This window comes from Lytechinus variegatus, chromosome 5, assembly GCF_018143015.1.
Source record: "Lytechinus variegatus isolate NC3 chromosome 5, Lvar_3.0, whole genome shotgun sequence".
Lineage (NCBI taxonomy): Eukaryota > Metazoa > Echinodermata > Echinoidea > Temnopleuroida > Toxopneustidae > Lytechinus > Lytechinus variegatus.
In genome coordinates, this window is record NC_054744.1 from 2,964,897 (window position 1) to 2,981,471 (window position 16,575).

At 37.5% G+C, this 16,575-nt stretch overlaps 1 protein-coding gene across 1 annotated transcript in view; it reads left to right on the forward strand.

Moving 5' to 3' along the window:
• The window catches only part of LOC121415067 (ribosome-releasing factor 2, mitochondrial-like), a 28,612-nt gene extending 12,882 nt beyond the window's left edge, over positions 1-15,730 (forward strand). The window contains exons 8-19 of the mRNA XM_041608149.1: positions 530-718; positions 2,350-2,430; positions 2,830-2,978; positions 3,561-3,701; positions 4,683-4,782; positions 6,684-6,837; positions 7,350-7,426; positions 8,299-8,437; positions 10,008-10,184; positions 11,227-11,393; positions 13,588-13,719; positions 14,656-15,730. Of these exons, the coding sequence (XP_041464083.1) occupies positions 530-718; positions 2,350-2,430; positions 2,830-2,978; positions 3,561-3,701; positions 4,683-4,782; positions 6,684-6,837; positions 7,350-7,426; positions 8,299-8,437; positions 10,008-10,184; positions 11,227-11,393; positions 13,588-13,719; positions 14,656-14,784 (1,635 nt within the window). The 3' untranslated portion in view covers positions 14,785-15,730. The remainder of the gene's footprint in view (positions 1-529; positions 719-2,349; positions 2,431-2,829; positions 2,979-3,560; positions 3,702-4,682; positions 4,783-6,683; positions 6,838-7,349; positions 7,427-8,298; positions 8,438-10,007; positions 10,185-11,226; positions 11,394-13,587; positions 13,720-14,655) is intronic.
• Positions 15,731-16,575: the final 845 nt, after the last annotated feature.

Genomic DNA, 16,575 nt, shown 5'->3' on the forward strand with positions numbered 1-16,575 from the left:
GATATTTAGCACTGATTTTAGAATGTATTGGTTTCACGGTACACTATGTATTCTTTTGTGGGCATATGTTGGTCCTAAAAAGGACCACTCAAACTCTTTGAAGTTTCGACAAGTGTTTTCTTGTCGTCTTCAGGAATACTATTTTCTCTCCCATTTCTTTACTGAAATTATTTCAAGATGTACTTTCAGTCGGTTAAACATATTTTTTTTCATGAGAATTTCATAAGCAAGTATATAAAACCATGGAGCATTGTGGCCCAGTGGATAAGTCTTCTGACTTTGAAACAGAGGGTTGTGGGTTCAAATCCCAGCCATGGCATAATTTCCTTCAGCAAGAAATTTATCCACATTGTGCTGCTTTCAACCTAGGTGAGGTCCTTGAATGCATGAGCGCTGAAAGGCAGCTCAAGCTAAAGCCGGGATAATAATGATAATAACAACGCACCTCGGAATAGAATATTTCTAGATAGATGGCGCTATATAAATGCTTGTTATTATTATTAATTCTCTACATTTATTCTGTTTACAGCTACCAGTCATGGAGTCAAAAGTATTAGTAGGAGTCATCGATCTTGTTTCCATGGAAACCGTCACATGGCCTGCTCCTAGTAAAGGTATTGATGATGGGTCCCGATTGAATCATTGTCCTTTGTCAGAAAGCCAGGATACCGGCATAATAAATCAAGCTAATGATGCTAGGGTGGACCTAGTAGAACAGGTAAGATAAGATTTTATTAAACTCTATCGACCCCCGATCGGGAGTATGAGAGTCTCAACAAGAACATATTTACAATAATGAACATGTATATAAAAATGAACATATTCAAAATCATGAGTTTGCTTGTAAAAATGAACATATTTTCAATAATGAATATGCATATAAAATGAACATATTTACAATAATGAATATGCATATAATAAAATGAACATATTTACAATGATGAGTACAATTGTTTGTGTTTTAAAAATATATGTTGCAAAAGGTTAATACAACAACAACAATAAAACCCGCTATTATACAGATATTGACTAATAGGGTGTGTAATATACACATTCTTTGGACCGCCGGATTTGTATTTTCCCGAGGGGTTATATTTTTATATTAAAATATGGTCACGAGGGAAATATTAATCCTTTCGGTGGTCCAAAGAATGTTTTTTTTTGCACATCCCATCAGTCAATATCTGTTATATTAGATAGCCTCTAATGATGAAGATAAAGTTAGGCCTAACGATGCGTGCAGCATGTTTATGATATTCACAGTGATTGATTGAACTGGTATAGATCTAACGTTAGATCTTGATCTATAGATATCTAAGTAACGTTAGTCTAACGCAGTGAATGACCCTATTCTATTCAAATCAACTTTGTTTAGGCCTAGCCCTAGATCTAAATCTAAGTTCGAGCCCAGTCCAGGTCCAGGTCCCAAGGCAGGCCGATGATGCATGGTAACATCTAATCCACAAGAGGGCGCCATACACGTAGAAAAATATATTCATGGACCGGTTGGTCAATATATTCATCGAAGGTGGACCGGCTGGGAAAATACATTGATTTCAATCATATCACGTGACGCGCTATGGACCAATCGCGCTTGGCTATCTGTCTTGGCTATCTAATATAAATTAATATTTTACTGTGTTTAACGCAATTATATTGTATAACGCACTGATTGTTTAACCATCCTGCCACTTCTAGTAGTTACATTCACTCTGGTAACTGTATTATCAAAACACCTTTCATCAATAAATGATTTAGAGGAGTACAACATTACTATTCTTATGAATTTTACAAGTTTTTTTTTCAAATGGCACCTTTTATTTACACTGGACAATCTTCCCATTTGGTAAGCACATGGTCTTAGAAAATACAGGTATGATCATACAACCCTCATGAGAAGATATCAGAATGGTATCAAGTAAAACTTTCTTCTTTTTTTTATTGAGAAATTTCTTTCTCTACCCCAGCTCATCTCTGAGGTGCTTGATATTACATTACAAATACCCCCTTAAAGAAGAAATAATTAAAATGGTTGGTGAAAAAATGAAACATTGATACCTTTGACTTGTTTAAGATCTGAAGATGAATTATTTAATTCAATTTGACACTCTGTTTTGAAAAAGATTAAATGTAAAGTGAATTGATTTATATCAATTAACATGTTTACAATATAACTTTCTTATGAATAAGATTTTCTTCTGTTTCAGTGCTCAGAAATACTCACATTAAGCATTATGAAAATGTTTTGTGTTTTCCTTCTTAATCTTATTTCTGTTTTGATTAGTGAATATTTCTGATGTATTTATTATTTACTTAAGTCTCTATTTTTCTTATTACTTGATATAACAGGTAGCAGATTTAAATGATGAGTTTGCAGACAAAATTCTCAGTAGCCCCAGCTTCAATCCTCTTCATATTTCATCACAAGATGTGAGTTACTCTCATTCCTTATGCAAAATTCAAATTGTATGTATAATATCAACCAGCATGGCTGAGGGGTTGAGTCAATAATGATAATGATACTGTAATTCATTGAGACCCTATTCATTTAAGGTAATCTTCACGTTGAAGTAAACACAAATATTATTAACAAATACAAACCTACATTGAAAAATACATTGTAGCGTTTATCAAGTAAAAATCCAAATTTAAGTATAGAACAGCTTTTAAAAAATGACAATGATCTGTAATAATTAGCCTATGCTTGGGAAATTCCTCAGAATCACAGTTTTCTTTAATCTACTGATTTCAAATAATTTACTTTTACTGTGCAGTAGTCGCTCATCTCTGTTTTGTCTGCTTGTTGTATCTTATATGAAATGATAACAGCTTATGAGAGCAATAAGGAATGTCACATTTCATCAGAGAGGTTTACCGATCCTTTGCGGCAGCTCTTTGAAGAATAAAGGAGTCCAGCTACTGATGGATGCTGTAAACAACTATCTGCCAAGTCCTCTCTATAACAAGGACCCTCTGGTGTAAGATTAAAAACAAGTTTTAATTTCCAAAACTGCTTTTAGTATATATAAATTCCTACCTATATAATAATAAATAAATAACATAGTATTTGTATAGTGCACGTATCCTCCTTGCTAGGTGATCAAGGCGCTCCTACATGTATATTACCCCGGCTAAGCTAGTCTACCGATTCTGGTGTGCACAGCTTTTTGAGGAATTACTTCCTGCGGGTGCCCATTTACCTCACCTGGGTTGAGTGCAGCACCATGTTGATAAATTTCTTGCTGAAGGAAAACACGCAATGGCTAGGATTTGAACCCACGACCCTCTGTTTGAAAGGGGAGGGTCAGAACCACTAGACCACGACGCGCCCGCATATATACAGGGGGTTGGTGTTCTGATAAACCTGGGTTAACGTGGACCATGCTTCTTATTATGGAGTGCCAGTTGTCAACTCCTTCACCAATTCAATACATCCTTTAAAGGAGTATAGGATGTCCTGTGAGTCTCCCAGTTGTAAACACTTGGTACGATAAGTGTGTAGTCAAGTGTGGACAATAAAACACAATTTCCTTTCCTATTTGTTATTCTTGTCCATACAGGGAGGTTTACGGCAAAGATTTGTGTGCATATGCCTTCAAGATAATCCATGATAAACAGCGGGGGCCTCTTATATTCCTTAGAGTCTACTCTGGAATACTTAAACCACAATCGGCCATTTATAATGCCAGCAGGAACTGCACGTGAGTATTACAATATTAAGTGTCCTTTGCAATGATTTGAATTTACAGTAACTAAATGGCTGAAAATAGTCATAATCAATATATACATCTTCAATTTCTTTATGCCATATCATTGTTCTATATTTTCTTTATAAAATTTCCTAAGTTTTATTTAAAAAACATGTTTATATGTTGTCCAAGAACAGATAAATTAATAGTTCAAAAAAATTCAAATTCAAAAGTTTATTGATATAAAATCCTGACAATGAAGGATCATCATCAAAAACAAAGAAACATACGAACAAAAATAATATAATCAAACTCGGATGATGCCAGGTTATCGTGATGGGGGGGGGGTAGACCGGGGAGGCTACCTTTTTTTTCTCAATAAACCAGTTCGTAGTTACTTCATGGACAATTTGGTCAAATGACCTTTCATTTCTTTCATCATGATATGCAGATTTCAAAGCAAGGTATTACGTAAGCTTGCCTTACATAGCAGGATGAAGAAATTAAATAGACCAGATGACTAGAATAGCACTCAAATGAACACTTAATGAAAGCATTTGTTGCATCCCTTCTTTAAATGCATATCTTAGCATGTTGCACAATGTACTTTGCAAACTGTGAAATTCCAGTCGTTCGTGGAAGCATTGTTGTTTTTAGTGGATGTAAATGAAAACGACAATTCAAAAGAATATATGAATAATCAAGACATCAAAGTTGGTGCTTATCTCATTACATTTCAAAGCACCATGTCACTTTAGTACAATTGACCTTCCTCTGATCATGTGTAGAATCTTTGATCATGTGCAGAAAGGAACTACGAACTGGCTTATTGAATTCCAGGGGTAATATAGAGCTGCACAACCTATACCTATCTTTTTGATGCTCTTCTTTCTCTCTTCCGTTTTCTTCTCTTTATTTTGCCCCCGGTCCCCCTGGAATACTGCCCCTGTAATCAAATGTTGATCAAATTTATTATGATTTTTTTTATTACAGTGAAAGAGTGAGCCGATTGCTGTATGTAATGGCAGACAGCTATCAAGAGGTTACTAGTGTGCCGGCAGGAAATATAGCTGTAGCCGTTGGTCTTAAACAGGTATGTCATCATCCAACATTCTTAACTAAAGGGGGTATCTCACTGGGCTTGAAACTAGTTCGCGACTACAAATTTTGCTAGTTGCAGAGACGTCTCCGCGACATCTCTGAGACGTCTCATGAAAATTACAGAGTCTCCGAGGAGTCGCAAGAAGATTAAACATGTTTAATATTTTTGGAGACTGTTTCTAGTCTCCGCGACGTCTCCGAGAAGTCTCCATCAGTTGCTGCGACGTCTCGGAGACTAATGATATCCGCGACTGCTGAGACGTCGCCGCGATGTCTCCGCGATGTCTCAGAGACATCGCGAAGACCTGCTGGAGACCAAAAAAAATTATAATACATTGCGGAGACGTCTCCGCGACACTTCTTCACACTGTTTGACCCACTTCAGAAACCACGTGACTGAACGCGTGCTGATATCCCTCCTCCTGCTCCAAGTCAGGTGTATGATCTTTCAAACGTTCCATCGATCCTATTTTGAAATTGTTGCTGCCACCACTCCTTCCAGCATGCCACCCAAGGCAAGTGGAAGTCGCAAGAAAAAGGAACAAGTTTTTGAAGCAGCTGTTGCTGTCGAGGAAGCTTTCGATGCCAACATGGCCAAAGAGGCCAAACAGTTTGACTGGAAACAAGAACAGCAGCAGATAATGGCCGACTTTTGGGAGGATCATCCCGAATTCTATGACAAATCCCATGAAAAATTCTTCTTCTCATCATCCGGGGAGGGATCCTGTTCTAACAGCTTATCAACATCATTACAGATGTCCATGGTGAGAGTTCTTGACTGTCTGGTGTCAGAAATACAAATGATATATGTAGCTGTAGACCTAAGTGTATATAGGCAGGAGGAAGTCTCGGATACGTCTCAGCGACGTCTCAGCAACCTTTTGGAGACCCTGGCAAACTACCAGCCAAGTCACCGTGACTGCCCGGAACCATCTTGGAGACGTCACCGAGACTGCCTGAAACGTCTCGGAGACTCGCAATTCAGAAATGTCTCAAGGACGTCGCAGCGACTGTACTTGGAGACTTTCCCGCAACATCGCCGCGACTGTCGGGCTAGTGCTTGTCACCTGCTCTGGAGATGTCTCTGAGACAACGCAGAGATGTCTCCTTGGTGAGAGCACAAGCCATTTTTGTCACCAAGACGTCTCCGCGACTGCAGCGACTGATAAGTTGGAGACTGTCGCGGCGACGTCTCCGTTGGTGAGATAGGGCCTTAAGTACTGTTGCTTTACAGGGTTCTGTTTGTCTTCAGAGGAAGCTTGTTACGGCCAATGAAAGCTTTGGTATGAATTTTAAATCTTAATGTGCCATTCAGTGTAATCAGCGAGTGCCAATTCTTTTTCAAAGAGTCTATATTTAATTGTTGAATTCATAAAAAAAGGGAATCACTCCTCAAAATGCAATAGGCATAACAATAGCTGTATGACCATTGCACGAAAATGTGTTCGTGGCACTCCAGTGGATTCACAGATATGTGTTTATCGCATCTTAAGGGTTAATAAGGTTCTATCTAAATCTTACAGATATGTAGTAGTCATCAAAAATATATTTATTTTTTTAGTCTGTGTGAAAACTTTTAATAATATAAGTCTTAGATGTATTATGCCCTCTCTTGGCAATATTTATTATTTTTTTTAACATGCTCTTTGAACATATCTCACAAATTTAATGATTGGATATCAGAAATCTACAGACAAATGAAATATCCTAAAAATTTCAGCATTCCATGCTTTAGAATAAACTTTAGCAACCCTCCCCAAAAAAACCCATAAAAACATGCATATTTTTTTTTGATCGGGCTTGTGATCAAAACAAATTTTTATGTAAAACGACAAAATTTATCCTGTCGAACACATTTTCAATTGATCTCTTGTTTTTTAATTTGTTATGTAGACAGTGACTGGCGATACCATAGTAGCCTCCAAGGCAGCGTACAATATAGCCAAGAAGAAGCATTCCCATCAGGCACCTCTCCTAGAGCCTATCAAGGTACCGGAACCTGTGTTCTTCTGTACCATCGAACCACCTTCACAAGCCTACCAAGCAGGTTAGCATATCTACTTGATACTTGGCAACTAATTCCTCTTACAGATCCAAACAGCTTAACTGGAATGAACCTAGCATGAGAGATTGGTGTCGTATGTGATGAATTTAATAATTATACTTCAGGGCCCCGTCTTACAAAGAGTTATGATCGATCCAATCAGTCATAATTCTATGGAAAGCCATCAGTGTCATAATTTTTCTACAGGAAATTTGGACGATGTCCTTTGTAAAAAAAGAGAAACACAGCGAAATTTTCAAGAAAACAGTGAATGCATGAATATACATCAAAGCTAGAAAATATTTTGAACAAACATGCATATGTTGACGTTGCTGGCCGTCCATAGTTGTGAGTGATCATATCAATCGCAACTCTTTGTAAGACGGGGCCCAGGAGTGTAATTCGTCTTTACCGAATGAATGTACAGGACATTGTTTAATTCTGCACCAAACATTTGCACACTCTGTAGGCAAAGTGATTTTATACAGTGACTTTATTTGTATTTTAATGATTAGATCTTGAGAGAGCCTTAGAACGTTTACACCGAGAAGATCCTAGTTTACAAGTAAAGACGGATGATGATACCGGTCAGGTATGTTCTATAGAATCTTGAGGTTGTGCTGTTCGTTCCATTATATTTGCTCCAGCGACAATTGCTCTGACCGAGAATCGGCAGGTTAAGTCATACAAAGCTTAACCTATGGATGGATGTGGTGATTTTTTCCTGATTGCTAAGAAAGCATGAATGCTTGTAAGCAAGCAACCAGAGGACCGACGGCTTAAAGTCCCCTCCGAAGGACCTGGTACTGAGGATTAATGCCTTACCAAAGGGCACTAGCGCACCTAGTGGGAATCGAACCCGGGTCACCAGAATACGAATCCCCGCTCTACCGACTGAGCTATCGCACCTCCAAAACAAAATAAACCCTAATCCTTGTCGTTCCATTATTCTGAACCAAAAACTCTTTATTAAAATCCTAATTCTTAACCCTATGCTCTCTGGGATAATTAGAGAAGAGCAAGTGTCGCAGGAGCATGTCGTGTCATCTTACTGTTTGCCTGTTAAACCCAGTGCACACATCACAACCTGATGTTAATCTGATTTTCAAAGAAATTGAAACATTCAATATGAATCTGCCAACCTATGAAATCTTAATGATCAAAGTTTTGAATATTGGTATGAATTCTAAATTCAAATTTGCATTCATTCGTGTAAAACCTTTGTAGCAAGATTTTTTAAATGAAAAAATTATGAGGCTGCGACGAATGCAAGGAATGCTCCTCAGGGAGTGGAAATTGTGCACTTTTCATGCGGGATTGAAATGAATCCAATGACGGGGGTAATAATATGCTGTAATGCGCTTTGAGCCATTATGGGAAAAGTGCTATATGAAAAAGTAGCTATTAATGTTTTTTTATATTATTAACTAAAGTCTGTCCTGTCTTTGTCTGCATTTTATTCAGCTGATATTATCTGGCATGGGGGAACTACATCTTGACATCATACAGGATAGAATACGCAAGGAATACAAAATTGATGTGGAATTAGGCCCTTTACAAATCAGCTACAGAGAGACAATATCTGGAACAGCTACTGCTTCAAGTAAGTCTTTACCTGTGAAAACACAGACTTATCATGATGGTGAAATGATGATTTCAAATTACATTCCAATAAATAATAATAATAGACAGTTCTTGTATAGCGCATAACACATTATAAATAACGTCTCTATGCGCTTCCAAATGACTTGGATATTATTACCCTGGCTTTAGCCCCGCAGCCTTTTACAGCGCTGGGGCATTTCAAGGAATAAATTCCTGCCAGGTACCCATTCACCTCACCTGGGTTGAGTGCAGCACAATGTGGATAAATTTCTTGCTGAAGGAAACTACGCCATGGCTGGGATTTGAACCCACGACCCTCTGTTTCAAAGTCCGGAGACTAATCCACTGGGCCACAACGCTCCACACATATAATGCATATACTTACATAGTTTCTATGTTTACTGTAACTCCCATAGGAACTCAGCAAGACAGCTTTTTGCTAGTAAACGCCAAGCTGGTATATTACCAATTACCGAGGAAACATTTTACTTCTAAGTTAGTCAGGCATAGTGACTGACCTTACAGATTACATATATTACTCTCGGGCCTTTTTACAAAGTGGAGACAATGGCACAGTGGGGATTCCAACTCAAAATCTTACGATTATGAGTCCAATGCTCTAACCATGTGACACTGAGTGCCTTCCATATATAGGTAGTACTCTCATAGCCATGATTCATATCTCTAGGTTAAAGGTATTGTTTAACTTTGTGAGCAGCCGATTTAAAAAATTCTCAAACCAAGATGAAACATGTGTACAAGTGCATGTATTAGAACTTGTAAACCCTGAAACAACCATTATTGAGAATGAAAAGCTAAAACTATAAGGCAAACCCCGATTTTGTAAATAGGCATCTTATAGACACCTAAATAGTACATACGAAATTAAGATGGTGTTTCCGGTCACTTTATATTTCAATTTTTGAAGCACTAAATAATTATTTTCCAATGCAATTTTTTTCTGGGCTTCATTTTTGTAACATATCACAGACACAGGTGACAAGTGTGACCTTCTAGCTCATATTTTTTAAAGTCAAACCAATGTTAACCAATCACTTTAACCTAGACCACACATCAGGGCCCAGTCTTACAAAGAGTTGCAATTGATCCAATCAATCACAACTATGGAAAGCCAGCAAGGTCAACATCTGAATGCAAATTTGTTCAAAATATTTTCTAAATATGATGTATTCATACATCCATGGTTTCCTTGAAAATTCAGTGTGCTTCTTTTTGTTTACAAAGGACATTTTAAAAAATTTGTTGTAAAGAAACTATTATGACAATACTGGATTTCTGTAGAATTGTGATTGATCAGATCAACCGTCACTCTTTGTAAGACGGGGCCCTGGAGTACCAGTTGTCATCTGATTCACTGAAGTACAAAATTATTTTAATTCTATGTCAAAAGGTTGTAAAAAAATAACTCATTAAATGAGAAGAAAATAAAAACACAAAATGCAATGAATTGCACTTGAATAGATGGGACTTTATTTATCAAAATATAAATGTACTTTGTTTAAATATATGACATATAATTTGCATATATCTGTTTGTATTTTTAATAGCAACTTTGGACAAGGTTATCGGTGACAAGCATCACCTAGCCCGAGTGACTGTGTCTGTAGAGCCTTTGGATGATCATAATAAACCTGTCTATGTTACCGTACTAGACAGCGATGGCAAGAAAGATGATGAGATGCAAGAAGCCGTCAAAGATGGCGCCCTTTCAGCGTGTAGACAAGGTTTGTATAAAATGCCATTTGTTCTCCTCACTTTGCCTAAAAACATTTATGACAATGGGTCCTTAGTAATAGGGTTTTATTCTGTAACTTTAAATTATACCAAGTTCATAAGTTTCAAGAAAATTAGATCAAACCATACTGTGCCTGTTTGGTAATGCAACATTCTGGTGATTTTTTTACCTGATTGCTAAGAAAGCATGAATGCTTGTAAGCAAGCAACCAGAGGACTGACGGCTTAAGGTCCTCTCCGAAGGACCTGGTACTGAGGATTAATGCCTTACCAAAGGGCATTAGCGCACCAAGTGGGAATCGAACCCGGGTCACCAGAATACGAACCCCCGCTCTGCCAACTGAGCTATCGCGCCTCCATTCTTTCATTGGATTTTAATAATTGAATAGAAAATTATGGTTAATAATTATTTGGTAATATGATTAAAAGATCAAATCACTGTTTCCCATGCAAATTGGCAAATTCATAACTTGTAATATTTTTAATTTATATTCATTTCAGGAGCATGTACATATTCTCAAAGAATTCATAAGAAGCACACCATCCTGTTATGTGCAAATGAAAATACTATTGTTTCCAATTTGAATGAAATTTTTTTTTTTAGTTCAATGATTACCGGTACAACTCTCCCAAAGGACTCGTTTTCAGAATGATGAGTCTATCCTTAGGGGAGTTTTCCTAAAACTGATCCTATTGAAATAGTAATAATGATAATATGGAACATATATATAGCGCACAATACAATGTATCAAAGCACTGCATACTATTACCATGGCTTTAACACGGCAACCCTGATCAGACGCTTGAGCTATCAAGGAATTCCGTCCTACCGGGTAACCATTTACTCCACCTGGTTGGCGAGTGGTAAATGTTGTTAAATGCGTTGCCAAAGGATGCAAGTGCTGTGGTAGGATTTAAACCCCAGACCTTGTGGTTCAAAGTCCGGAGACTTATCCACTGCGGTACAACACCTCTACAGTTATTGATAACACCCTCACTTTACCATTTGATCTATTCATATATTCCTTATAGGTCCACTGTTAGGCTTCCCAGTTCTTGGTGTAGCTGTGACCGTTGACAAGTATTCCGTAATCCCAGGTACATCTCCTACCATGTTAGCAGCATGCGTGTCTCAGGCTACCCATAATGCTTTGCAGCAAGCTACGGCAAGTCTTCTTGAGCCCATCATGAATATGGAGGTAAAGAAAGAAAGAAAAAAAATTGTTGATGGATGGATGACATATGAAGATAAACTTAAGACCTGGGTCCCGTAACTCAAAGGTTAGCGATTAATCATACGCTTGATTTTCATGATTAATTGTACATTGTAGTCAATGCAATCAATCGTAGAAAAATGTTCTATGATCGATTGCTAAGCTGTGTGTTACGGGCCCCTGGTTGTGGGAGAAAATCTGATGAAAAACTATGCCTCAAGCTAATTCAGGGTTCCCACAGATATTTGAAAAAAGATTTCCATGACTTTTCCATGACTGAATTGCTGCTTTCCATGACTTCCCGTGATGTCCCGGAAGTTATGTAGAATTTAGGATGTCAGAAAACTGGGAAAAATGGAAAACATGAACACCAATTATAATAGCAGAGTATGATCACAGAGTATGAGACACAACAAACTGGAAAGCTGCCATAGCCAAGAGGTAATGCAATGCTATGACTTTTCCATGACTTTTCACAAATTTTCCAATTCCCTGACTTTCTGTGACCACAAATTTTTCCAGGATTTTCCATGACTGTTGGGACCCTGAGAAGCAAGTAGAGATTATATAATTTTAGCTAACCTTATAATATTGTTCTCTTGGCATGTCATTGCTAACCACCCCCACACCCAGATTTAAAATCAGTACTCATTAGGATGTAGGATTTTACAGACTTGATTAAATATATTTTATGTTGGTGTCAATCTTGCAGACCTATTGGTCAATATGTTGAGCTGGAAATCATTTCCTGTCTTAAAGTTGCATGAGAAACATGGCAAAAAAAAATGTATGTGGGGTCAGAGGTCAATCAGAAAGTCTGGTTGATTTCAACAACAAGTCTGGTTGTGATTCTGTTAATAGATATGGAGTTCAGTACACATTGCTAAAGTTGGGGGGTAACAGTGGAGTGTTCCATAAAGCAAAGTAGTCAGTGATTTTCACTGATCAATTTGTTCTTATCTAATCAAATGAAAGGATAGTAGCTTATAACAGTTCTCAGTGAAAATTGTAAGTATGTATTTCATTTTTTTTTTTTTCAAATGCCTCCCCCCTAGAAGTTGAGCCCTTATATTTTTTTCATGCATGGAGATGGGGAATGGGTATAGAAATATGACTCAAGCACTATGATAAATTACTAATGTCAAGGCCATCGCACACCTTACGACTGTTCACGATCCGATTTTGGAACAAATCGCATTTTGCTCATTTTCTGAAAATGTGAATGGAACATATAATTTTATTTAAGGTTAAAATCAATTGAAAGAATACTAATATAACCATTTTGAAAGATTGCAAGCTTTTAGTTTGGAGTAAAGGCCAAATTAGTTTCAAATCGTAGCCAATCGTATGACTGGTATGATGTCATTACGACTAGATATTAAATTTGCTTTTAATAGTGTAGACACAGATTAGAACATAGGTATTCGTACGATGATTTAGAACATTACACAGTAAGATATTCCAAGTCTCAATGTTAGCATCAAATTCTACTACATTTTATTCTTAAATCGGGTCGCAGACCAATCAAGGTGTGCGGTTGCCTTTAATTGCTATGTAAATAGATTGGGTGGTATTCTGATGGTGACACGACATTTTCTCCTGCGACAATTGCTCCGGGCCTTAATTCGTCTAAGATAAAGGGTTAGGACGAGGGTAGCAACAGGGTTTTGTTTTAGGTGTACGGTTAGGTTTAGGATAGGGTATAGTGAAAAATCCAAGGTTATAAAGGTGGCCTTTCCATTAGTGTGTGGAATTCACGGCAGAGCAATTGTCGCCAGAGCAAATGTCATGGGACCATTCTGATAACCATGGTTTAAAACCTTGTTTACCATTAGACTACACTTTACTGGAGTGCCATATGTCAACTTTATACTTACCAAGTATAAATTATTCCAGTCCTGCGGAAAAAAGTTGTCAAGAATTCCTGTTGTCAGAAAAAAAGAATAGGAAAATACAATGAATTTTGATGAAGTAATTGGTACAATATCTTTGCCATGAATGAGAAAGAAGTACCCCGGTATTGAGAAACTCCATATTACATAAAATTGTTGTCTAAAAATCTAGTTTAGAGTAGGGTTAAACCTGGGTTTAATTAACCGAATTCATGTCATGGTGTTCAGCATTATCCACATTATATGATAGTAGGTATTTATAAATGATATATCATGTAAACATTCAGATAACAACGAGTGAAGAAAGACTACAGGTGGTTTTAGGTGATGTGGCTAGAAGAAGAGGCCAAGTCTTAGCAGTTGAAAATAGGATGGGAACCAAAGTCGTCTCTGCAGCAACACCTCTAGCTGAAATGATGGTATGACAGCTTTACTTTGCGAGTACTCTATTTTACTGTATCTTTACCTTAACATACTGTACTTTACTTTTCCTTACATTACTTCACTTTACCTTAGATTACCTTACCCAATTTCACTCTAATCTCCCCCTTTCTCTTTCTTACACAAAAAAATAAAATAAAGGAAAATGATTGCTAAAATCCTTGAATTGGCAACACAACGAAAATGTACTCATTGAAACTCCCTTGAATCTCTTGATTATTCATTTCTTGATGCTGATATAATCATAAGAGAAATGCAGCAATTTACGGGAAAATGATAATGTTGCCAATTTAGAGAATAATGGTTGATCAAACAAGGATTCAGATAGTTCCTTTGCCAAGAATCAGATTACATGTATATGAGCCTCGGATATGACCAAATAGAGCCTCAAATTCGTATCCATGTTATCAAGCATTAAGTGCTGTCTGCTAACATCGTAAAGAAATGTGTGAACAAATTTCAGCATTACTTCTATAAGTTTAAGTTCACATGCTCGATCTGTAATGAAAATCATAAGTCAGAAAAAATTGGAACCAGTGGGATTCGAACCTGCCATCTACAGCTTTTGGGGCAGCGACTCAACCACTAGGCTATTCTGGTTCACGGCCGAGTCATGATGAACTGGAATTCGAATACCGGTACCCTTGACCCTCTTCTTTCTGACTCATTGATATGCAAATGCAGTCTGTTATGGTTAAGTCGCTGCCCGGAAAGCAGTAGATGGCAGGTTTGAATCCCACTGGTTCCAATTTTTTCTGACTTAGATTTTCATTACAGATCGAGCATGCGATCTTAAACTTATAGGAGTAATGCCGAAAATTCGTTCACAAATTAAAATTTCCTCTTATTGAAGCCTCTTTATCTATCATAATGTGACATTGATGGTGATGTTTATTTTTATCTTCTGTTATCAGGGCTATTCGACAGCACTGCGATCTCTGACCTCGGGTACAGCCTCATGTTCATTAGAGTTCTCCAATTATCAACAGATGTCATTTATGGAACAAGAATCTGTCATTCAGAAACTTACCGGTTATTCATGACAGACTGATAATAAGAAAGACATTTATTATGCCCAAAGCATATCCACCATATCAAGGGTGCTCAAGGTGCTCACAAGAAAATCCTCATAAACTTAGCTCACATTTTACAGTTTGGCCATTAGATAGTTTTCAAACTGGCCTTGAAATGTTGTACTGATCAACAGTCCTTTAGATTAGTAGGAAGATTGTTCCATGTACGGCAAGCAGCTGACGCAAATGTACGATCTCCCGTGACCGTCTGGTTTTTGGAATGAAAAGATCAACAGTAGAAGTCTTAGAAGAGCAAAGACCAGAGCGACCAGGTTGGTGAAAATCAAGAAGATGTGTTCTGGTGGAGAGAAAGTCAGAGCATGATCTTCTATCGGAAGGATTTTATACCTGGGTGAGACGATGTTCAGCAGTAAGCCAATGAAGGGACTTAAGGTCTAGGGTGATGTGGGAAGACCTGCACGCATAGGTAACTAGACAGGCAGCGGTATTCTGGTATGAACTTCATCACAAGATTGCTATGAGATTCCACCCATTAGAGCCCCGTTAGAGGTCAATGATCCTGTCTAGGTAACTAGACGGGCAGACAAGGGCCTCTGCAGAGAAATGCAGTTTGAATTACAGTGGCGCTAAAAAACGTTTGTGAACCCCACCAGATAATGAACATATTTAAAAGTGTTCAAATTCTGTCATATCTTGGATATTGTATTGTGAAGTAACATGGAAGAATATTACTTTCAATGTAGTTTATTTCTCTGACCTTGCCAGAAATTGTAGCATTGTTGTCTACGTTCAACACTCAGCATGAAGGAGTGCATTTTCAGGTGGGGTTCACAAACTCTTTAGCACCACTAATAACATATTACAATAAATTTATTCACCATTGAGAGTCAAAGAGCTTGCAAATGTTGGTCAATTGATAAGTGTTGGTGCAATAAAGTGATATTTTTTACAAGGATTGTATTAGTAGTAGTAGTATTTATTGAGATCAAGAAACCAAAAAACAGTCTAAAGACAGAACAAGAATGCAATGATTGTGATAATAATAATATATTACGAATTATATTGAATCGTATGATTTGTAGAACATCCAATATGTACCAGGAAAAGTCAAGTAAAAAATATTTTAAAAAAGTAATACCAGTATGTTCATGTTGATCAATGAAAAATAAACGTATATAGGTGTAATACATTAAAATTAGAACATAAGGTAACTTGGGCACCAGATACCCAAGCCGTTGATTCAAAGTTACGCAAAATAACGAGGGGGGGGGGATCAGAGCGTATTAAGCAAACAGGGTTAGAATAAAGGAAAATATTGGAGGGGAGAGAGGAGAAAAATTTTTTGGTTCCATGACATTTGCTCTGGCCACAATTGCTCTGATGGAAAACCTTCACATACAGCCAAACGTAAGACCTATAACCTCCAAAACTGGATAAACCCTAATCCTTATCTTTGTACTATTCTGAACCAAAAACTCTTTATGACAGTATCGACTCCAACCCCTTGCCATCTGAGATTTTAAGGTCGCAGCAATTGTCACAGAAGCAAATGTCGGGTCACCAACATTACAGAAGACAGAAATAAGAAGAAGGTTAACATAAGCAACAGAATAAATGGCCCGGGGGGGGCAGTCAAATGTATTGCTGTACACACGCGTGGCCAAATTATTTCCAAATACCCCCTAAACGAGTTTTTCTCTGTGTACAAAATAACCCCTAAACAAGTTCTTTGTGGGCTTTATTTACACATTTTGGCCCCTAAACAAGTTGTTGCCAGAATATGACCCCGGGGAAAAAAAA